This window comes from Marmota flaviventris, chromosome 17 (assembly GCF_047511675.1).
Source record: "Marmota flaviventris isolate mMarFla1 chromosome 17, mMarFla1.hap1, whole genome shotgun sequence".
NCBI classification, from domain to species: domain Eukaryota; kingdom Metazoa; phylum Chordata; class Mammalia; order Rodentia; family Sciuridae; genus Marmota; species Marmota flaviventris.
Window position 1 is genome coordinate 74,581,734 of NC_092514.1, and position 23,162 is coordinate 74,604,895.

General features: G+C 48.5%; 1 protein-coding gene across 9 annotated transcripts in view; it reads left to right on the plus strand.

The window, feature by feature from the left end:
- The window catches only part of Tnrc6c (trinucleotide repeat containing adaptor 6C), a 118,936-nt gene extending 101,729 nt beyond the window's left edge, over positions 1 to 17,207 (plus strand). For 7 of the 9 annotated variants that reach the window (XM_071603894.1, XM_071603895.1, XM_071603901.1 and 4 more), the window contains 11 exons: positions 598 to 717; positions 2,725 to 2,808; positions 3,069 to 3,309; positions 6,889 to 7,056; positions 8,124 to 8,315; positions 8,755 to 8,898; positions 11,234 to 11,350; positions 13,299 to 13,493; positions 14,647 to 14,717; positions 15,342 to 15,481; positions 16,564 to 17,207. In XM_071603894.1, the coding sequence (XP_071459995.1) occupies positions 598 to 717; positions 2,725 to 2,808; positions 3,069 to 3,309; positions 6,889 to 7,056; positions 8,124 to 8,315; positions 8,755 to 8,898; positions 11,234 to 11,350; positions 13,299 to 13,493; positions 14,647 to 14,717; positions 15,342 to 15,481; positions 16,564 to 16,924 (1,833 nt within the window). In that variant the 3' untranslated portion in view covers positions 16,925 to 17,207. The remainder of the gene's footprint in view (positions 1 to 597; positions 718 to 2,724; positions 2,809 to 3,068; positions 3,310 to 6,888; positions 7,057 to 8,123; positions 8,316 to 8,754; positions 8,899 to 11,233; positions 11,351 to 13,298; positions 13,494 to 14,646; positions 14,718 to 15,341; positions 15,482 to 16,563) is intronic. The other 2 variants (XM_071603899.1, XM_071603900.1) reach the window with 1 other exon arrangement.
- The last annotated feature ends 5,955 nt before the right edge of the window (positions 17,208 to 23,162 follow it).

Sequence of the window (23,162 nt, forward strand, 5' to 3'; positions counted from 1 at the left end):
GAAATAGCCAGTGTTAGCCGTACTTTTTTCAGAGTAGTGAATTCCAGTTGAAGGGACTTCACTGAGCGGGAGGCAGGTGGGTATCCAGGTCAGTTCTGCAGAGAGCCACAGGAAGACTGGGGGCAGTGGTGTCCAGCCAGAGGCACATCTGCTCTGTAGCAGCAGTGGCAGCATTTGGAGTGTGCACACAGGGGAGGGGCTTGCTGAGCTCCTGGGGGTGCAGCTCGTGCAGGGGATAGGCCCAGGGGCCTGTGTGAGAGACACTTGCCCTTGCCTGCCATCTTTAAGGCTTTCACTTTGGCAGAACTCAATCACTGATAGGAATAACCGAGACCCACACATGGGAAGCTAATGAGTAACTGAAGTACTTAGGGAAAGAAATCTCTAAAGACTCTACCCCTTCCTTCCTTCCTCCCTCCTTATTCTCAGCATGTTAACTACTAATGTTAAAATGTCCATAGATGTTCTAATGGCCTTTGAAGTCCAACCCTGAAACAAATATAATTATCATTTAATAAATTTTGAGTCTCTGAAACACTCTGCAGACAAGTAAATGTTCTCACAGATGGTGCTGACAGTGTGTCTTATGTCAAACAGGTTCAAGCACAGCTTTTGCAGTTTGCAGCAAAAAACATTGGTCTCAACCCTGCACTATTAACCTCGCCAATTAACCCTCAGCATATGACGATGTTGAACCAGCTCCATCAGCTGCAGCTGGTGAGTTCATAGGTCGCCTAAGCAACACACACCACGGACAGCCGTGGTTGCTCTGACACTTCTCTTCCTAGTGTGATGTGTCATCAAGACTGTTCGTGAGTTATAAAGCTTTTCACTAAGGGTGTTTTTACAAAGTTTTGTAAGTGTTTTGGCCCCTTCGTGTTCAGGAGTCTCAGATCCAGTTAGGCCATCTCTCCTTTGAGCTTTTAGCTTCTCATCTGAGCCATAAAACACAAAAACTCATTTTGAGTGACTCTTTCCTCAATTCTCCCAAGAGTGGTTTGCACAGTACCCATTCTACAAACAGGTCAGAGTCGCTTCATCGTGGGTGCTAGATGCCTTGGAGCTAAAAACTTGATTCTCTCATAGACCTCCTCTGAGAGTGGCTGATGTGAGTTGGGGGCACACCAATAATCCCAGCTACTCAGGAACCTGAGGCGGGAGGGTCACAAGTTCAAGAACAAACTCAGCAACTTAGCAAGCTCCTATCTCAAAATAAAATTTAAAAAAGGACTGGGGGGTATAGCTTAGTAGCAGAGCACCCCTAGGTTCAGTCCCCAGAACTGAAAAAAAAAAGAGAGAGAGAGAGAGAGAGTATGGCTGCTATGACCCAATTATTCTTAAAAGTTTTATGATTTAATATATCTTGAATTTTTTAATTTTTAAAGTTTTATTCCTTTTATCATAAAACACCATGTTGTTATATTGCCTAGGTGTGTACTAAATTGATGTACACTACAGGGCCTTGTCTGTTATTCCATTCTTTGATGTGTGGGCACCTGGTGTATTTAGAAGTCCTGGCTGGTGCCTTGTAGGAGTCAGGCAGCAGAACAGCGGGAGCATCAGGGGCCTCTAATGGATGGCGCCCCAGTGAGATTTTTGCTTATACAGGAGTCTGTGGGCCCTTGAGGCCCCCGCCTCAGTATTTTCAAGATGTAGGTTTTAAGCACATGTCTATGGAGTTTGGACATCTGGCTTTTCAGTCAGTAGCAGGGGAGGATGAGGCAACCGGGTGGAAGTGTCCTAGAGACACTGTGGGTGTTCTGACTTTGCTGAAAAGCACAGAGCTCAAGACATAGGGTAGGGTGGCCTCAGCCTGAGGCTCTTTCTTGGTCCACAATGGGGATTGGGGAGGCTAGCGGTACTGGGTTCGGGGCAATGCACTTGTGCTGTCCTATGGCTTTCAGTGCCGGCGGCAGCAGCGGAAGACCCTACCCTCAAGAAGGAGATGGTGTGCTGTGAGAACCAGACATACCTTATAAACGTAGGGATTTAGAGCCGTTGCCATAGAGCAAGGACACGCAGCACTGGACAGTGCTGTGGGCCTGACGTGCCAGAGTTGTTCCTTCACCTGGAGAGCTCCTCTGGCCCTAGGATGCAGAGCATCAAGAAAATGCTACATTATGTTTAGTGTATTCTGTTCTCAAATTTTTTCCCAGGATTGGAGAAATAAAGTTCAGTGCTTCCTAATGTTCAGTTTTAGGGCCTCCATAGATCCACTTAAGTGAATCCATAATTAATGAGACATTTCTAAGAGCTTAATCTCTACTGTTATTTGGATCCTATTTTTTAAAATTAAGTTCTCTTGTCAAAAATATATCCCAAAATCCATGTTGTAAGAAAAAAAATCTAGCATTCCACCAGCATTTTGAAATAATCAGCTGAACACAGGGTCTGCACCAGCGTACTTAGAACCATGAGATCACCTTAGCCCATGCTGGCCCCAGGTATACTTGCCGAAAGGATTCACAGACCCATGTTTGGGGTTCTGTCCTGGCTTTAGTTCCCACAGCACTGTCTGAGGTAATCACATGGCCTCCAGGTGCTTAGGAGCTATTTAGTACCTATTCTTTGATTGGGGCAGCTTGTTTCTGTAATCTGGCCATTCTGGACCTTAGCCTCAACCATGATAAGAGTAAATTTATTTTTTATTTGCTCAATGTCAGGAAGTTGAACCATCTATTGATGGCTGTCTAATAACATTCTATCTTTTCTTTCTGTCAATAGGCATACCAACGTTTACAAATCCAGCAGCAGATGTTACAGGCCCAGCGTAATGTTTCCGGACCCATGAGACAACAGGAGCAGCAAGTAGGTGTCACCCAGCCTGACTTTTGTCATTAGCCTTGATTGTCCCTGATAGAAGAAACAGTAACTGATGAATTATTAGGATTGTCCTTTTTTTTTTTTTCCCCCAGGTGAACCTCCCCTTTCAAAAGTCCTGGGACTGGCTAAGTTTGGAAGGGGGTTGACCCAGCCATTGAAGGCCTAGATGTGAAAACACTTGGAGTGTAGAAAAGCCATGCATATCACTTCACACTGGCTAACGTGTATGTGTCTCTTCCTGTCAGGTTGCGCGCACAATCACTAATCTGCAGCAGCAGATCCAACAGCACCAGCGCCAGCTGGCCCAGGCCCTGCTTGTGAAGCAGCCTCCGCCGCCGCCACCCCCGCCGCACCTGTCTCTGCACCCCTCTGCAGGCAAATCGGCCATGGACAACTTCCCCCCTCACCCCCAAGCTCCTGGCCTACCTGACCTGCAGACCAAAGAGCAGCAGTCTTCACCCAACACCTTTGCTCCTTACCCTCTCGGTGAGTCTCCTGTGGCCACCGCACTGCACTGCGGTGGGCGGCATGGCTGGCTGGTGCTGAACAGCATGCCAGGACTGCAGCCCCAGAAAGACCCCTAGAGCAGGCCTCCAGAGGCCTCTGCAGAGGAAGCAACACCAGCTGCCTCTGCAAAACAAAACATTGACCACAAGGTCTTTCAAAACCCCAGAGAAATTCCCATTTCCACTGTTGCGTCAGCACAACCTGTTCATTCCTAGTTTATTTTTCGTCTGCTGTTCTTTACCAGCCACTGTCCTCCAGCTCCAGCTGCAGGAAAGAGCTTACAGTGGTTCTGCCAGTAGTGTGTTCAGACTCACTAAAGCAGGCCCTGCTCACGGAGTAGCCGATGTCCCTACAGCACCTCCAGTGCAGAATGGGAACTGACCCGCCAGAGCATGCCCAGCATGTAAAGCCCACAAATCTTCAGAGCCACGGTTCCCGCCCTCCAGGTCATACTGGCTGGCCAGGAAAGACATGCATCACGCAACCAAAGGCAGCAGAGGAGAGACGTCACCCAGAGCAAGGGGCTGCATTTCAGGCCTGTTTATTGCTGTCAAAATCTGCAGACATAGGACAAAGGAAATCAGTAGCTCAGAAAATATACCCTAAAGGATAAAGGCCAGTTGAGTGACAGAGAATTTGCTACCAACTGGTAACATCCCCTTGTAAGTGCTAGCACTTGTCTCTGAAAAAAAGTGGCAAGTTCTAGTCATAGGAACACCTCCTGCTTCAAGTATAACAAACATGGTGTGTCTTTAACATGAAGCTGATAAGTGTTAGACTGGACTGTCTTGTCCTTTCATTCCTGTCCTGTCCATTAATGTGCCTGATGTCCAAGAAGTGGTGTCAACATTAGTGTTAATGCCTAACCTAGGAATTAGCTTCCTGGGTTTGAGTCCCAGCCCACCACCAGCTGGCCCACTGCTAACTGTGGCAACTTGTCTCACTGCTCTTTACCTGAGGTTTCCTATCTCTAAAGTGGAAATGTTTACCGCATAGGGTTTCTTTAAAGATCAAATGAGTTCATATGTGAAGTTCTCACACAGTCCATAGCCTGTGGCAAACACCATGTAGTACATTTGCTTCTCATGTAGGCTCTTTCTTCTGTTTTAGGAATGGTTGTTCTGGAATTCCATTCCACCTGTCATCCTCAAATGCTCTAAATCTAGCTTCTACTGTTCACCTATCCTCTTGACCTGCTTTGGAAAATAAAGTGTGCTCATCTCTGCTCTGCAAGATTTCTTTCTTAGTGTAATGAAAGAATTCATGCAGTAAATCTTCAAAATCTGATGAAATTATTTTGATAAAATGTTCTAATATTCACATTACAGTTTTGTAAATGCATTGAAAATGAATAACTAGTAAGATATAGGAAACTTCACCTTCCTACTGACTGTCAGCATCTCTGCAGCTGCACATACCAAAAGTCTCTTAGGAGCTAAGCTAGTGGTGCCAGGAGCCAGCAGCCCATACCTAGTCATGGGCTTCTGTCCACTTTCTGTCTGCATGTCCAGCCTCCCTGGCTATTCCATTTCTTCCCCATAGAGCCAAGCACCTAGACAAGAAGATGAGGCCTACATTCAGGAAGAAGTGGCTTTGGTACCCAGTGGCTTTCAGAGCTGTTGAGCAGAGAGTTGACTTTCACCTTGATGACTAAAGAAAAACCAAAGAGTAGGGTTTAAGTTTGAGCCTCAACTAGGCAGCATTTTGATGAATAAAGAGAAAGCCTCTACAAACAGAGGCCTTATAGAGGAGCTCTGGTGTTTTCCAGGGGCAGTTCATATTGGCCCAGGCCAGTTTATCTACTTGTGAAGGAAGAGTTAAGAGAGGGGTTGGGGCCAAATGTGGGAATTGGATGCTCTGCTGGCCCTTGCCTTGTGGCCCCTCATCTGAGATCTGTACAAATGGAAGTGAAAGCAAGAAAGTAGGCAGTCTCTAGGTAGTATCCAACTGCAGAAGTATTTTGTTAGGTCTACAAAGTGTGTATCTGTCTCTATCTTCTGTGTGTCCCCGCCCCCCTCTCTCTATCAATCACTAACATTTAAAAATTGAGAAATTGTCATTTGAGCACTATGGTGGATGCCTGAGATCCCAGTGACTCAGGAGGCTGAAGCAGAAGGATCACGAGTTCAAAGCCAGCTTCAGCAACTTAGTGAGACCCTGTCTCTAAATATAATATAAAAAGGACTAAGGATATGACTCAGTGATTAAGCACCCCTGGGTTCAATCCCTAGTACAAAAAGGAAGAAAAAAATGGGAAATTATCAAATAAAAATTATTCCTGGCATCTTTTAAAATTGCCTGGCCAAAGGAGCTGGGGCTATAGCTCGGTTGGTAGAGTGTCTGCCTCACAAGCACAAGGCCCTGGGTTCAATCCCCAGCACCACCAAAAAAAAAAAAAAGCCAGTAAAATTGGCTGGCCCAGGGACAGTGATACACACGTATAATCCTGGTGACTTGGGCGGCTGAGGCAGGAGGATTGCAAGTTTTAGACAGCCTGAGCAACTTATTGAGACCCTGTCTCAAAAAGAAAAGGCTGGGACTATAGCTCAGTGGTAGAGCACCTCTGGCTTCAATCTCCAGTACAAAAAAAAAAGTGGCCACACCGGTCAGGGTTCCACAGGGCAGTATCTGGTTGCCCAGTAGCACCTGCTTTCACAGTTCAGAGCCTGTCTGTCCTGCTGTAGTCTCTCTTGCCCTCCTCACCTTCATTTGAATTGTCCACCTGGCTCCCGTAGGCATTTGAATTTGCAGCCCCTGATATAAAGTTAAGAACCAAAATGTTTGGCACCTTGCCTAATAATAGGGTTTCCTCACTGGGCACCACATGGTGTGTGGGTGGGTGGGTGTATATGGAATGCAGACTGTCACTGTTGAGTGATCCGTCATGCTGGGCTGCCCTGCCACAGGTGGCTCCCTTCCAGCCCACACATCTGGCCTACCCCTTAGTGGCATCCCTTTCAGGAATTCTTCACTTCAGCCTTTGTGTCATGGTCGTCCCCATCATCTTTGTCAACCTACGTAGTTCTGGACCTTGGCAGATCTCTAGGAGCATCAGCTCACCATTCCAGCTGGGATGGCAAATGGCAGCTCCCACTCACCCAGACAGTTCAGTTCCTGAAAAGCCATTTGATACACAACTCGCACTCTTTCAGAGAATGCTTGTGTACCAGAAGTCCACTAAAGGTAGGTCTAGTTATTCAGACCAGCTTGTTCTGTAGGCAGAGGGTCATTTCAAAAAATGCCCTGAAATATGAAAGGATTTTCCTTCCTGTTTGGCTCACTGTTTTTGTGTTGGCTCTGACTGAGCAGCCTCAGGACCATGTTCAGCACTAAAACAAACAAAATGAGGAGAATTGTGGGATGTACTTAGTTGAAGATTGTTGGAATTTTCATTTTAATTGAGGAATAATATTGCTTAAAAAGAAAGAAAAGAAAAATGTTGTTTGGAAGAGAAGCATTTTTCACCAGCATTAACAGTGTGTTTCGCTATCAATGAAGCCTGGAGTGAAATCGGGCAGAGGAAGGGGAGGTAGCTCCTAATGGCATCTCTGTTTTCAGCTGGACTGAACCCAAACATGAATGTCAGCAGCATGGACATTACCAGTGGTTTGTCGGTGAAAGACCCATCTCAGTCCCAGTCACGCCTCCCTCAGTGGACACACCCGAACTCCATGGACAGCTTGTCCAGTGCTGCTTCTCCTTTGGATCAGAATCCTAGCAAGCACGGTACGTCGTGGCCAGCACACCCACAGAGGGGGTCACTCCTGGCTCATTCGTTGATTATCCCATCGTAGGGAATCTCATTCTGTACATTTCTACATACCCAATGCTGAAAATGGAGTAAAAGCATTCCATTCTTTTACAGAGTACATAAGATTTCAACTTGTTAAGGATCAAACTTATTGAAACTCAGTCGTCAGATCTTAGCTTCAAACCCAGAAATCACTGAAAATACCCCAGAGCCTGTATGCTTGCTTGTTTTTTTTTTTTAACATCTGCATTCCTAAATCACAAAAATGAGTCAATTCTTTCAATAAAATAATAAAACACAAAATCAAATACTTAGAAGGGAAAAAGAAGCAAAATGTTAATCATCAAAGGTAATCACACTGTTAAGCATTAAATATAAACTTCCTGGTGGCGTTAAACATGAAGGAAATTTAATATGTTCTCCACAACATCTGTGCACCTTCCTTGGCAAGAGGGAGCCCCGACACCTGTGGCTGGTTGGTTTAGTCTGTGTAAATTTAACACCTAGTTTGTTCTTCCATAATGAGCATGGCTGACTGCAGGAGGGAAAGACACAGATAACAGCAATTGTGGCAGCTAACCACAAAGGCTAAGATCGATCCTCAGCACCACATACAAACAAATAAAATAAAGATATCTTGTCCATCTACAACTTCAAAAAAAAAAGATTTCCAGCATGGATGGAGGTATAGCTCCACCCCAGCACTGCAAGAAATAAATATTCACTAGGCCCAGAGGCACACATCTATGGTCCCAGCTACTCGGGAGATTGAGACAGGAGGATCACTTGAGCCCAGGAGCTCAGGGCCAGCCTGGGAAACAGACTGACTTAAGAAAAAAAATGGTTCCTACTTGACTAAGTAAAATGGTTCTTTAAGAGTTTTGGTCCTACAATGACAAACTTTGGACTAACCAAAGAATCCTAGACAGACAAGGTCTGATGATTCACATTACTCTGACAAACCTGGAAGGGAAGGCTCTTTGGCAGCCCTTGCGTCTTGAGCAGAGAGTACTCACTGGGATCCTGTTTCTTTCTTCTGTAGGTGCTATCCCTGGAGGTCTAAGCATTGGGCCTCCAGGTAAGTCCTCCATTGACGACTCCTATGGCCGGTACGATTTAATCCAGAACAGTGAGTCACCAGCCAGTCCTCCTGTAGCTGTGCCCCATAGCTGGTCACGTGCCAAATCTGACAGTGATAAAATCTCAAATGGCTCCAGCATCAACTGGCCCCCAGGTAAGACCACACAACACCTACAACAGCAGATCTGAACACGCCCTGAACCTAGGAGGAACAGGACCCAGGCCACATGTTCTGGAAGCTTCAAGCCCACCCCTTTGTCATTTCCATTGGGAATCCATTTGTCAGATCAGTGTGGGTATCAAGCCTTGTTCTGTGGCTCCCTAGTCCACTATCAGGAGTGGCAGTAAGGCAATGGGGAAGGGACACTGGATACCATCTGGCAAGAACATACAAGCCTGGTATGTTGGCTGTAGTACCCGGTTCTGCTTTGTTCCAAAGGAGGGAGTGATTTCACGAAAGAGTCTGTAACACGTGCCTGAACTGAATGATCATATTATAAAAATTTCCACAATCAGGAAAATAATATTTTTAAATGTCAGGAAGCAATGCGAAGGTTCTCTAGCATGCAATTTCATTTGATTTCCACAAACAGAATTCCATCCCGGAGTTCCGTGGAAAGGACTTCAGAATATCGATCCCGAGAATGACCCTGACGTCACTCCTGGCAGTGTTCCCACCGGGCCTACAATCAACACCACCATCCAGGATGTCAACCGCTACCTCCTCAAGAGTGGAGGTGAGGAGGGCCCCCCAACCTGCCTTCGGCTGGGAAGGTCCAGCCTCCTTCAGGATGCCAGCAGGCAGTGTAAGCTGGGGGGCAAGTCGGCTGAGACCCAGCTGCTGGGCTACTTCTGTCACCTGTCAGCTGCAGCACAGGAAGACTGATTTGGGGGACATGGTTTTGCTTGATCTGTAGAGGTTGAGTGTCCTGCATCCAGAATGCTTGGGGCCTGAAGTGATTTGGATCTCAGAGCTTTTTGATTTGGGAATGCTTACAGAGACTTAGTAGTTGAGCTTACCCAGTCCAAAAATGCAAAGTCTACAGTGTGCCAACTACATGACACTGAAGTTTCCTTGAATTTCAGATGCTCGACCTGTATTTCATATTATAGCATTTTTTAAGGTTACATTATAGAATCACATTTAACCTTTAGCTGTTTAATGAAAAAGTTTCCACCTGAAAACTCTTTAAACTGAAAAGGATTTAGGAAGACCCTTTTCATCCATCTCAATCTGTTTTTCCTGGCACAAATCTCAGTGCCGATTTTTAGCCCACCCTCTGTCAGACTTCAGAGCAAGAAGTGCTGGGCTGAGCTGTGAACTCAGAAAACACACAAAGACTTGAGGTGCAGTTTTGAGGCTTTCTAAGGTGTGCCCTTAGAAAGGAGGCCTGAAGAGACATCTGAGAGCCATCACTGAGAAGGCGTCTCACAGAGTTCCCACAATGTTAACTTAGGTTTCCACTTAAAGTAAGACCTGCTGGAGTGAGGTATTTGCTTTGTGTCAGAATAGAGGAGCCTGCGTGAGATGGCAGGGACAGCCTGAGTGGAAGTCACACCTGTGTGTGGCAGAGCAGGCAAAGCAAGCCCATGTGTCTTGACAGTTGTGGGTAAGTGTGATATGGGTTGTGCTGATCCAGGTATTAGAAGCTAAAAGAATCAAGGTTTCATGGTACACAGCAGAGCTTCCAGAGCAGGCACAGATGGAGCTACACATGACCCTTTGACCTCTGGGGGGCAGCAGGAGTGTTGCGAGTGCCATCCACCATCTGGCCCGGTTTTCTGTGATGTGGTAAAGGTGGCCTCAAGAGGCACCTGGCTTCTGGTCAGAGCCAAGCAACTGCCTCTGGTTCTATACCTACCTGATAAAAGAGAAAGACTTAAGAGTGGAAAGGAATCCAAGCTGAGAAGCACATTGGCCATGGAGACAAGACAAGAAGATGGAATCCAACTCTGGGATTAAACACATCAGCTGCCAGGGGCAGTGGCCACACTGTGATCCTGGAAACTCAGGAGACTGAAGCAGGGGGATCCCAAATTCAAAGCCAGCCTCTGCAACTTAGTGAGACAGTCTCAAAATAAAAAGTTAAAAGGGCCAGGGAAGTGGCTCAGTGGTTAAATACCCTGGGTTAAATCCTCAGTACCTAAATAAATAAATAAAATTGGAGACCTGCAGAACGTAAATATGTTCTAATGGTTGTCAGCTCTGGTGAAGAGGTCCCCTACAGCAGGGCATGTAGGAGGTGCCACATACCTGGGGGCCCTGCCTCGGAGACTGTAGCTTTTAAGCCATCAGATTCTGTTTGTGGTGATGAAGGCAACAGTCCATCTGTGTCCAGGTCCCAAGTCCGAAGAGCCCTTTCCGCCCTTGCTTCCAGGCAGTGTTCTCTGCTCCACCTGCCCACCCCTCCCAGCTTTGTGAGTGAGAGTGACAGTGCACAAAGCCACATGGAGCTGAGCTCCATCCCAAGGAACCAGGTGTCTTGAGGGTGCAGGGAGGGACTTCCTCAGAGCAGAAAGTACTGCTCTGTGGGCACCATACTTGGAAAGGACGCAGTTACTGGGACAGTGTCTCCACTGTGCCTATGTCCCCAGAGGGAACTAGGAAGGGAGATAAAGGGTCAGAAAGTGCTCATGTTTTCATGTCAGAATTTGTAATGAAAAGCTTGGGGTCTGCGTTTCATTGTGGCTATGGTTTGAACCATGAAAGGGTGAGGATTGCCCTGCATTTAAATTGTTACTGTGCAGGGAACAGTCATGTGACCTTTTACAACTCTGACCTGACATTTTAAATATTCTGGTGGTGTATCTTCCTCCATGGCTTGATGTAACCTTACCTCAGAGCTCATGCTCTGTCTCCTCAGCCTTCAGGAGCACCCCACACAGGCCTTCCCACGGGCTACGGGACTGACTCAAAGGTATTCCTTATCTGCCTCCTGGCACCACACCTCCCTATCCAGCCCTTTGCCCAAACAGAAGCTCAGGAGGTGATCTGTATGCTGCCCCTCATCCCATCAGAGCTGCTGGCTGCACACCTGCCACCCCTTCTTAGTGCCATGTTTGGTTCTGCAGGGTCCTCCCCACCATCCTCTCAGAATGCCACACTGCCTTCCTCGAGTGCCTGGCCGCTCAGTGCCCCCGGCTACAGTGGCTCTTTGAGCAGCATTGCCTCCTCACCTAGTGCTGCAGGTATGAACTGGCCTCTCCACTTGCAGGTAGCATTTTCTTTCTTTCCCCAGACAAACTGACAGGCCTCAGCTGTTCCCACTGGTCCCTTTACTCTCCTCCTGAGTGCTGGAGCTGGTGTGAGCCTTGCCTTGCATGACTGCGGGACCTCAGGCACATCTGAGTCCTCACATATGGAGTGGAAGTGGGGTTGTGAAGATCAGGTGATGTATAAGGCACCATTGCAGACCTAGCACAGCACCAGCCTGAGTGGATCTGCTTCCTTCTCTCCTCCCCCATGACTACAAGACAGAGAGTATGTGAGTCTTGAGAAACTCAGAGGCAGACAACAGCTGGGAATTACTTAAATTCCATGACAGGTGGAGGAGACTGGCTGGTCCTGGTGTTAAGCCCTGGTATTCGCAGAGGGCCTACCTCCTCCTGCCTGGATCCACCTGGTATCAACTAGACACAAAAACTGTGTGTCATATTTATAAATTATTTCATATCTCTGTATTCTATCAAATTTTCAAACCACTGTACTGTGCCCATATGAGAATAGCATTTAAGGTTTTTTTCAATAAGAATTTTTATAATTCCATTACCTTGGGGAAAAAACACTTTCAATGTAGTTTAGCATCTTATTAAAAGAAAAACAAAGCCGGGTGCAGTGGCACACACCTGTAATCCAAGCTTCTCAGGAGGCTAAGGCAGGGGGATCACAAGTTCCAGTCCAACCTAGGCAATTTAGCAAGGCCCTGTCTCAAAAAGGGCTGGGGAAGCCGGGTGCGGTGTTGCACACCTGTAATACCAGAGACTTGGGAGGCTGAGGCAGGAGGATCTCAAGTTCAGAGCCAGCCTCAGCAACAGCAAGGCGCTAAACAACTCAGTGAGACCCTGTCTCTAAATAAAATACAAAATAGGGCTGGGGATGTGGCTCAGTGATCAAGTGGCCCTGAGTTCAATCCCCAGTACCCCCCAAAAAGGGGGGTGGGGCTGGGATATGGCTCTGTGTGGAGTCCCTTGGGTTCAATCCCTGGTACCAAAAAAGAGGAGGGGTATATTTAGACTTTTAAAACCTCCATAGTCATTTGGCTAAAGAGAAGAGCAAAACCGTACACTTTCCTTATCTCTGAGTCAGTCTTACATAGCATTTCGTTTTTTGACATCTTTTCCATGGTTAGCATTTGTTCACTGTGAAGTCAGAGCCATCTTGGGCGCCAGGCTTGGAGAACCACACTTGTGCTATGAATACTGGACACAGTGGACACAGGAGCATGCAAACGTCCAGGACTCTGCTCATTCCAAAACAGTGTCTCCCCAACCAGCATGCCAGATGTGGCATCTTGGCCTCAGGGCAGCTGGACTGCTTCTGTTCCTATGGCAGGTGCACAAGGGGTGTCTCTAGAAGCTGTGGGAGATTGCAGTGGCAGCTGGGGAAGGTCACATGTCAGGAGCGTTGCCCTGACAGGGGACTGCTACCTAAAGAAATTATCATAAGGAAGAACGCATGGACATTGTGGCCTCTGACCGCACCTGATCTGTTGCATTACTACATGTGTCTCGTTAGGCTTCCATGGCAAGTTATCCTCAACGCTGATTTCAGAAATGCTATTTTCTCTGTGGAAAATGTTGGCTATAGTGGCCGTGCAGACTGTGAGCAGAAATTGAGAGTAGCGCATTGCTAGGTGCAGTAACACATGCCTGTGGTCTAAGCTACTTGGGAGGCTGAGGCAGGAGGATCACTTGAGACCAGGAGCTCAAGACCAGCCTGGCCACATTACAAGACTCTGTCCAAAAAAGGAATTGGAAAAAAACAGCGTGCTTCGGGCCTTGCTTCAGGATGTGGTATTGGTGTTTCTTTTCTTCCCGGTCTGCTGGTGTCACAGAGTGTGTGCCTGCTCCCCAAACCCAGCAAGTGCTTTTCCTCTCTGACTACAGAGTGAACATGCTCTGTTTCTTTGCCTTCTAGGTAAACTGTCAGACATTAAATCGACGTGGTCCTCTGGCGCAGCCTCCCACACGCAAGCCTCTCTGTCTCATGAGCTGTGGAAGGTGCCGAGAAACACTACTGCACCCACCAGGCCCCCTCCAGGGCTTGCCAATCCCAAGCCTTCCTCCACCTGGGGTGCCAGCCCCCTCGGCTGGACCAGCTCCTACTCCTCTGGTAAGTGCCTTTCTCTTCGCAGCTGCTTTGCTCCTTTCCTGGGGGCTGTACTTGTGGTTTTGTCCCCTCCCTTTTCAGGATCCCTGCATGCTCCCTGGAGACCGGTGGGTCTGGAGGGAGCTGAGGCTTCCCTGCACCTGTGGGCTTTGGTTGGCCTAGCCCAGCTTTCAGCCCCTGGGTTATGGTTCACTGCAGCTTTGCTTTGGGCCAGAAGGTCCCAGGTGGTCCCGACGCCGGTCCTCTGTCCTGCTATGCCACGTGCTGATCTCCCAGGGAGGCCCGTTTGGCCTTAGCTTCCCATTCCCATCAGCCCCCACCAACCAGCACCAGTGTCTTGATGTCTCCTTCTTGTGTTTGCTTCTCCACAAGACTTCATGGAACATAGGGGCTTTCCAGGCCAAAACAACCCAGCAGCTTGGAGAGCGCACTGGTGCTGTTGGGCTCTGGGGCTTCCTGCGGGTACCTCAGGCTAACCCTGAGGGATACGAGAAGGGTACGGGGGACTTCAGAAACTGAAGTTTAAATCAGCGACAGATAGTTTGAGAAAGACTGTTTCAGGCCTTTTAATAGTGGCCCTTAGCCAAGTGTGGTAATTCAGAACTGTAAGCCCAGTGACAGGGAGGCTGAGGAAGGAAGATAGCAAGTTAGAGGAACAGTCTGAGCAACTTGGACCCTGTCTCAAAAAATAAAAAGACTGGGAATGTAGCTCAGTGGCAAAGTACCCTTGGGTTCAAACCCCAGTGCCAAAAGAAAAATAATAATGGTAATAATAATCCTTGTGGATTTGCTTTTATTTCGTTAACATGCAGAATTTTAGCACATTGAATGTAAGTTGGGGGGTCAGGGAAGACCAGAACTTCCCAGGTGATTCTCACCTGTCCCGTCACATCCCATCACTCATGGCACAGGTGGGAATGTACAGGCCTCCGAGCTGGTGGGGACAGCCAGGAAGTGGGGATTTTCATAGACACAGACAGGTGTCTGCAGGGATGGTGAGATTTGGATTGACCAGAAGATGCCCAGGGACTCCCTGGCTTGCAGGGCTTTCGGGGTTGCCATGTGTTCTAGATAAGGTTAGAAACCTGGAACAGGGCTGTGCCACCTGACTCTTCAGCCTGTCACTGAGATCTTGTGCCCTGGGCTTGTCACACAGGTTCTGCTTGGAGCACCGACACCTCAGGAAGAACAAGCAGCTGGCTTGTTCTTCGCAACCTCACACCCCAGGTAAGGCCCCAGCACAACAGGAGGGGTATCCTGCATACCCACAGGGACATAGAGCACAGTCACAGAAGTGCCACTTGGCCCTGGTGCAAGCAGTGTGTCAGAGACCCTCTCAGCCTAGGAGCACACAAGGCAAGCGGAGCCGGGCTCCAGCTCAAAGAGCAGATACAGGGCTGCTCTTAACCACGTGCTTGATTATTCATTCACCTTTAGGGGGCTCGAAAAGCATACCTTTGTAAACAGAACTCTTGTCTTCACCGCCAACTCAAGAGTGACTTGGCCAGCTCAGGCCTTGTGGCCAGCTAGTAGTCACCATTCCTGACCTGCACACACCTGCAAGGCCACAGGGCCACGAGGCCCTGGTGCCTTTTGTGAACCACAGACTGCGGGATGTGCCCTGGTGAGAGGGCAGCAAAACTCAGAATGGAATTTTTTTCCTTCCTCTGATTAGTTTAACTCATAAAATAAATACAACTGAGGTGTCCAGCATTCCAGGTGTGCCAGAAGTAGCACATGTCAGCGTGTCAGTAAGCCTTTTCAAGGAAAGACACTTTCCTGGCATTTTAGTGCATCCATTCACAGTGCCTTTGAAGAAGATAGTGGAAGTGCCCTGTGCTTCCTCCCCAGATTGATGGTTCTACACTGCGGACGCTGTGTCTGCAGCACGGGCCTCTCATCACATTCCACCTGAACCTGACTCAAGGCAACGCTGTGGTCCGCTACAGCTCCAAGGAGGAGGCGGCCAAGGCCCAGAAGTCTCTGCACATGTATGTTTCCCCTCATTCAGCCCTGTGCTGCCAGATGGCCTCAAACCCCAAGCACCTGGGGGGCGTTATGTCCTGAGGCTGCCTCCACACCCCCCATGGGCCTGTGTGCCACAGGAGCTCGACCTCTCAGGTCCTGGGTCCTGGAAGCCTGAGATCAAGGTGTAACCAGGGTTGGCTCCTTCTGAGGCCTCTCTGTGTCCTCTGTGTGTGTCAATGTCCCGGTCTCCTCATAATAAGAGCCTCAGTCATGTTGGATGAGAGCCACCCACGGGACCTCAGTTAACTGAATCAACTCTCTGAAGACCTGTCTCTTTAATACAGACATTTAGAAGCAAGGGGCAGGACTTCAGTGTATGAATTTGGAGTAGGAACTCAGTTCAGTCCATCACAGGTGTGTTGTAATGAGTGGGTTTCTACTGATGGTTCTTGCTGGAAGTAGAAAAGGCTCCCCAAAGACCACGTCAGGTCCAACCACAGAAAGGAGGTACCCTCACACTGCTCAGAGGGCACTGTCAGCAGTCCTCACAGCCAGCCCCAATGCCTCCTTAAATTGTGCATTTGACAGAGTATAAGACCTACTCAGAAGCACCCCTTGAGATATGAGGCCTCGATATTAGTTCTTTTTTTCTTTTTTAATATTTATTTTTTAGTTGTAGTTGGACACAATACCTTTATTTTATGTATGTATGTATGTATGTGTGTGTGTGTGTATTTATTTATTTATCTATTTATATGTGGTGTCGGTGATAGAACCCAGGGCCTCACACATGCTAGGCGAGCGCTCCACTGCTGAGCCCCAGCCCCAGCCCCAGCCCTAGCCCTCTGTATTAGTTCTTCCTGGTCTTAGCCCAGTATGCAAGTGGCACTGATGCTGAGTGGCTCCAGTTTCATGGTATCACTCATGAATTTATACACCTGCCGTGCCCACCAGTTCATGGCTGCCAGAAGTCCAGGCAAGGGACAGAGTCTAGTTGAGAACTGGCAAAGCCCAGCCCCAGGATTGCACAGGCCCCAGGCTCACCTCTCCCCATGGCATAGCCCCAGCCTCTGGGAGCATACTCACCTGCCTGTTTCCCCTCTAGGTGCGTACTGGGAAACACTACCATCTTGGCGGAGTTCGCCAGTGAAGAGGAAGTGAACCGGTTCCTAGCCCAAGGCCAAGCCCTGCCACCCACGTCCAGCTGGCAGTCCAGCAGTGGGAGCAGCCAGCCCCGACTGGGCGCCTCAGGCAGCACCCATGGGCTGGTGCGCAGCGAGGCGGCCCACTGGAACACCCCCTGCCTGGGCGGCAAGGGGAGCAGCGAGCTTCTGTGGGGCGGGGTGCCCCAGTATTCCAGTAGCCTCTGGGGCCCGCCCAGCACCGAGGATGGCAGGGTGATCGGCAGCCCCACCCCACTGAACACGCTGCTGCCTGGGGACCTGCTCAGCGGGGAGTCCATCTAGGGCCAGGGTCACCTGCACCAGGAGGAGAGCTGACCTTTCCAGTCCCGGGCACTGTGGCCCCAGGACCAGCAGCCCGCGGCCCTTTCGAGTACCTCTGTCCAGTTCCGAAGACGAACCTTCACCGCAGCCCTTGTGAACTGTTTCCAAAACAGTGCAGGCTGCGTTTGGTCAGTGTCACGTGCTAACGACAGGATGTTCCTCATAGCTTTTTATTTTGTGTCGTCTTACGTTTGTATGGTGTGTTGTCATTTTGAGTTTTTAAGTATAAAAGCTGCTTAGAATAGTTCTATCATGAAGGGCACTTTTCAGATTGTGGGCTGGAAAGGGTTATTTTATCACGGGGAGGGAGGGAGGGAGGGAGGGAGGGAGATGGAAGCCTATTAAGTGAGCCTGTGACGATTATGCACATTACCAGAGGCGGCGGGTGGGGCAGGGCAGGTCGGGCAAGGTGGCTGGCACTGAGCAGAGCGGCACCGTCGCCCTCTGCCCTCTGTTCCCCTGGATCCGCCTATGCACATTACCCTTGTTTCATTACTTTTTCATGTCATTTTTTTTTAATCCCAAAAAATATTTTTTAAAAGTTAAAAAAAAAAGACATATCAAACATGCAAATACTTGAATCCAGCAGGCCAATAATGAAATGTGAACACTTTCTAAGTCTAATTCTACACTTCCAGGTTGACATCAGTACACAGAAACAGGCTCTAGGAAAAATTTATTAAGTTCATAGCCTATGTGTGCGAGTGTGCATGTGAAACAGTGTGGGGTGTGTGTGTGTGCACGTGTGCTCCTGCACAGTACGCACTTCGTGTGTGTGTGTGTGTGTGCGTGTGTGTGTGTAGAGTGCAAGGGATTTAACTGTGGGTTTTCCCTTTTATTCAGTATATGCTTTTATTTGGCGCATTGGTCAAACGTTTGTTATTATTAGCTTCTAACTTTGCACTGAGGTGTCCCTGCCCTTCCTTCAGCTAATCCTAAACAGTAAAGAGAATTCACAGGACAGGGCTGGCGACAATTCACGTGTAAATGTTTACTCAAGGACTCTGTTATTGCATCTAAAACTGCAGTGTATATCTCTGGAGAAATGATATGTATCTCTACCTTTAGCAGCTTTTTATTGTGGACTAATGCAAGAAGTCATTACCAGAGTATTGCACCATTTTCCATTTGGAATATAAGGTTAAAGAGAAAGAACTGATGTTGAACTGTGGCCATAGATACTTGTAAAGAGCGACGGTTCCGCGGCAGCAGCGGGACAAGCACTTGGGCGTGGTTGAGACTGCTTTCAGCGGAGCCCGGGGTTTGGGCTCCCACCTGTTTACAGACCTTTTTTTCTCCTTCAGACTTTAAAATAAAAATTTTAAAAAGGAATTTAAAAAAAGAAAAAAGAAAAAAAAAAAAGACTTCGGTCGTAAAGAACCCTATTTTCAGAATGCAGACGCGCTACTTCAGAGCTCTGGGATTGGACAGTGCCGTCCCCCTTCGGCCGTCGTCGTGGACTCTGTCGACTGTCCTCGCCCCTTCGTCGAGGTGACGAGGCGCTGTGGTCACTGTCTTGCACATGCCGGACGCGCTCTCAGGAAAGCCAGGGCTCCCGAGGGCAGCTCCACACCATTTCATGTATTTTTAAACCCAACTCCTAGCACTGAAGATGTTATTAAAAAAAAAGGATAAAAATTTAAAAAAAGAAAGAAAAAAAGAAAAAAGAAAAAAAACCACAAAGATGAAAAATACCTAATCTCTAATGTGTAGCAGTTACATATTTACCAAATAATGGACTCAAAAGAAATAGATGTTTGAAGAGTGCTTTATATATTAAAAATTGCTTTATGTTTTAAAAATGATCAATGTTTTGATTGTTTTGCAAGGAAGAAAGACAATGGAATAACATACCCTCCAGTATGTTTTTAAAAAGTCTATGGACATTGTGCTCCCTGCCTGCTCGATCAGGAAACCTGTGCATTACATTTTTTTTAATTAGCTTTTTAATGGTTTTATCAAAACAAAAAAACAAAATTAAAAAAAATAGAAAAAAAAAAAAAGTCCTGCAAGATTGCAGATCAACAAAAGCTGGTTTTACAGAGGATCATGAACTATGCACAACCTAGGTTCAGAACTTCCCTCAAGCTTAGTAGTGCATCTAGCTGACGACCCCTCCTCAGAGTGAGCATCGCGTTGCCAGTACATGCATCCTACATATTTGATATGCATATCAAATATACGTGCGCGTGTGTGTGTGCGTGTGCGTGCGTGAGCACTCAGTCATACAGCTCCCGTGCTGCCATTTAGCCCTGAGTCGTAGAGAAAACTCCCAATGTTTTAAATTTGGGGAATGGAAGAAAGAATCTGTTTATTTGGGGGTTTTGTTGGGGATTTATTTTTCCTTTTTTTTTTTTTTTTTTGACCTTTTATTTTGAATTTAAGATGTCTGTAACTCTGAGATTAAAAAACAAGTTTGTGGCTCTTAATGTTTTTCCTCATAGAATGTGATTGTTGAAGAACATGCACCGAAAGTTGCTTTCAACAGTACAACGCTTTGTTGAATCTTAATAAATTGCAATTTTTTTCTTGGCTGTTCAAATTAATGTGTTTTTTGTTTTTCAAAAACAGATACTATCAACTTTGATTTTGTATGCTGAAACTAGGAGTTGTCCTGTGTAGGACAAATTCTCTTTCTTTTTGATATCTTCAAGGTTTATATACAGTTAAACTCTGAATTTTGGTTGTTTGACGTATTTTATCATTTGCTTTCTGGCTTTGCTATTAATGGTTAAATCTTAATTATTGGGAAACAACAGTTTTCAAGCTCTCCACTACCAGCGGCCGCCTGTCAGCCTGGTGCATCTGAGAAACAGTGCCGTCTGGAAGAACAGCAGGCTGATCCTGGGTCTGCTGGGGTGCACTGAGGACCAACCCTGTCACCAGGACCCAGTGTGGGCATCAGAAATTATCAGAGAAGGCCAGGCACGGTAATGCACACCTGTAACGCCAGCCTCAGCAATTTAGCAAAGACCTGTGTCAAAATAAAAATGGCTGGGGATGTGGCTCAGGGGTAGGGCACCCCTGGGTGCAATCCCCAGCACCAAAAAATAACAATCACAGAAGCCAGGTGCAGTACTTTCACGCCCTTGGTCCCAGCTCCTCAGCAATGATGGCTTGAGCCCCAGAGTTCAAAGTTAGCCTGGGAAACATCAGAGAAGAGTACAACAAAGGTCTTCTGTGTTTCCTGGACGTTTTATTCATCTGTTTTTAAACACTGCCTTAGCTTAACTTCTACCAAGCTTTTGTACCAGTATGGTGGGACTTGCCATGCTGAGTAAAGCAGCAGCAGCCTTGCCACAGGATTCCAGGTGGCAGATTTGAAACCGTCTTCTCACTCCATCCTGGAACACTTGCAGCCTGAGCTTGATGTGTTGGTGCTTCTGTTTGATCAGTACCGAGAGTGTCTCTGGACAACACCCCAAGTGCCCGTCAAGACCCCTCAGGGACTGGAGGAATGACTCCCCTGGCTCTTGTGCATCAGTCCACCTCCTGTCAGCTGGCCCCCCGAGAGGGTGGCCAGCCACTGGCCCTGACCAGCCTCTTCTGAAAGTTGAGAAGTGCCTTAAGAGGGCCATACGCAGAGGAAGATGGAGTTCAGAAATGGGACCTACCAAGTGCACTTGGCATTCAACACTCCATCAATCAGGAGCTGCACCTTGGCACTATGTGCAGACATTCAGCAAGGGGTCGCTTTATGCCAGTGTGCTGAGGGTGGGTGCACCTGCTTTTTCTCCCCCAGGAGAAGTCCAGGGCCTTCAAGTTGCCCAGCGGGAGCAGCACGCTGCAGGCACCTGCCCCTGGCCTGCAGGGCCATCGGATTTTAAGAGTCTGAGGAGGGTGAGGGGCAGGTTCAGAGCAGAGTGGGGACCCTGTGTGAAGGCCTCAGGGCTGGACAGGGGTTCCTGGTATCCAGGGGGGAAGAGGCCTGAGTTCTGGAGTCAAGGAAACTTGGGTTTGGAGCTATTCCTGCACCAGCGTGGAAGGTTGGTGGAGAGGGGTGCTCAACAGAGGCGGCGTGTCAGAGAAAGCTGGAGAAGAGGTACAAAGGGAGCCCAGAACATGGACGGAAGACAAGGTCAGAGGTGCCCAGCAGCTGGCCTGTGTTTGGTGGGAAGAGGAAAAACGGGGGCAGCAGGCATTTCAAGAAAATTCCTTGCAGGAAGAGAACCTTTGGCTGAACTGAGAGAAACACCCAACGCAGGATCAAAAGGGAACATGCACTCAGTTTCCAGCTTTGCACATCAGCTCTTCTCCACTGGCTTCCTGCTGACAAGCCACCGTATGAGGAATGTCCCCTGATGGAGTGCAGCACAGCTGGCCTCAGGGCCCAGAGCAAGGGTAGAAGGACCTGGCGGTGCTTAAATGCCAGTGCTAGGCACGTGTAAACCAACTCAGGGTCCCTGGGGTGGCAACCCCAGGCTTAAAATCCCCATCATTCCCCTGTGCAGCCAAGATGGAGAAGCAGAGACGGTCACCTTGTCCTCAGTCTGCGTACTACGGCCGCTCCCCTGCACTGGCATCACAGTTTGCAGTCTCCAAGTCTTGACTTGATTTCATTTGGCAGATATAGTGAGCTTTTTTCCTTCTTTATTTTTCTTTGTTTTTAAGTAAATTTAAGTGCAGGGGCTGAGGAGTAGCTCCCTGGGTTTGAACTGCAGCACTACCCAAAAACTCAAGTGTGCCAGGCACAGTGCTAAGCACTTACAGGAGCTGTGTCATTTGCTACAGTGGTCCCAGGAGGTGAAGAACTGGAGTAAGAGAGGTCACAGAGCATGCCCAAGCCCATCCACCTAATCCAGAGGACCTTAAGGCCACATAGTGAGTCCAGAGAACAGAACCACTGGGAAGTAAAGAAGGAAGAGAAGTGACCCAAGCAGTCATGGAGCTACCAAACCTCAAGTGCACAGGTGGGCAGCAAGCTGAAGACAGATAGGAGTGGGCACAGAATTCCTTCCTCTCCGGGAAACCTGAGTTTGGCTCTATAAGGCCTTCAACTGATTGGATGAGATCCACCCACATTATCAAAGCTGTTAACCGCACCAGCAGCTTCCCTTACAGCAACCTCTGGATTCAAATCCAAAGAAGTCACTGGTGCTACAGACTGGCCTGACACAAGACTGGCAGGACACTAGGTAATTCTACAAACACCATGGTCAGCTTTTTGAGCATCTGTCAGAGTAGCTTGTCCTGGTCTCATGGAGTTGTGAGGCAGGTGAAATGGCCTCAGTAAATCCAGACTGACGGCAGTGCTCAATCACACCAGCAGTGATCCATGTGTGCTCCCCATCCAACACAAGGGCTGTGATGGAGAGGTCAGCACCTCCTGGACGGGACCTGGGGACTCCAGGTCAGTTGCACACTTTCTGGACTCTCCACTCAGTTTCACCCAGCAGCACCATGTCCACAGATGGAGCCAGAATTGTTCCCTAAGGTCAGTACCTGCTACCTGCAGATGTCCCTCAACACTGCTCGACTTGGTTCAGCCATGACCGGTGAACCACAGGAGTGATGGCAGCTGCCTCTGGACTTCTGTCCCCGGGAGGGAAGGCTCCAGTGAGCAAGGGCCCAGGTGGGGGACAGCTGGTAGTCAGCATGAGCTTCACTCTGCCTGGCCTTTTCCGGATTCCGCTAAAAATCATGAGTGGCGGGGCCATTGCTGCCCCTGATCCTGTGCGCATCTGTAGATCAGGACACTGGGGCTAGGAGTGGAAGGCTGTGCCCACTCCCTGTGTCCTCAAGTCTAAAGCATTCCACAGGCTCAGCCTGCCAGACCCACCCCTACCCCCAGCCAGCCATGATCAGGCCTGCCCCAGCCCGTGGGCATTCCACACATCAAGCCCCATCCACTGCAGGACCTGGTGCTGGTGGCTCCTCTCCCCAAGGCTCCTGTCCTCCCTCCACATCCTTCCCTAAATTTGCTTCCCCCACTGGTCAACTTATGGCCCTGGACACAGCCTGGACCTGCCCATCTACCCTGCAGACACAAGTCCTCTCCCAGATACAGGGTCAGGCTGGTCAGGGGCACTGCCTCCAAGAGTTTGGCCAGCAGAGGGCCCCCTCTGGCCCAGAAACTCCATGGCCCCTGGGCCAAGTTTCCACAACACCCTGCCACACAGACACCTTGAGCACTGCAGGAACCCTCTATACATACCTGGCCAGGCCCAGGTTCCAAGCACAGCCTCCCGAGACAAGCCCA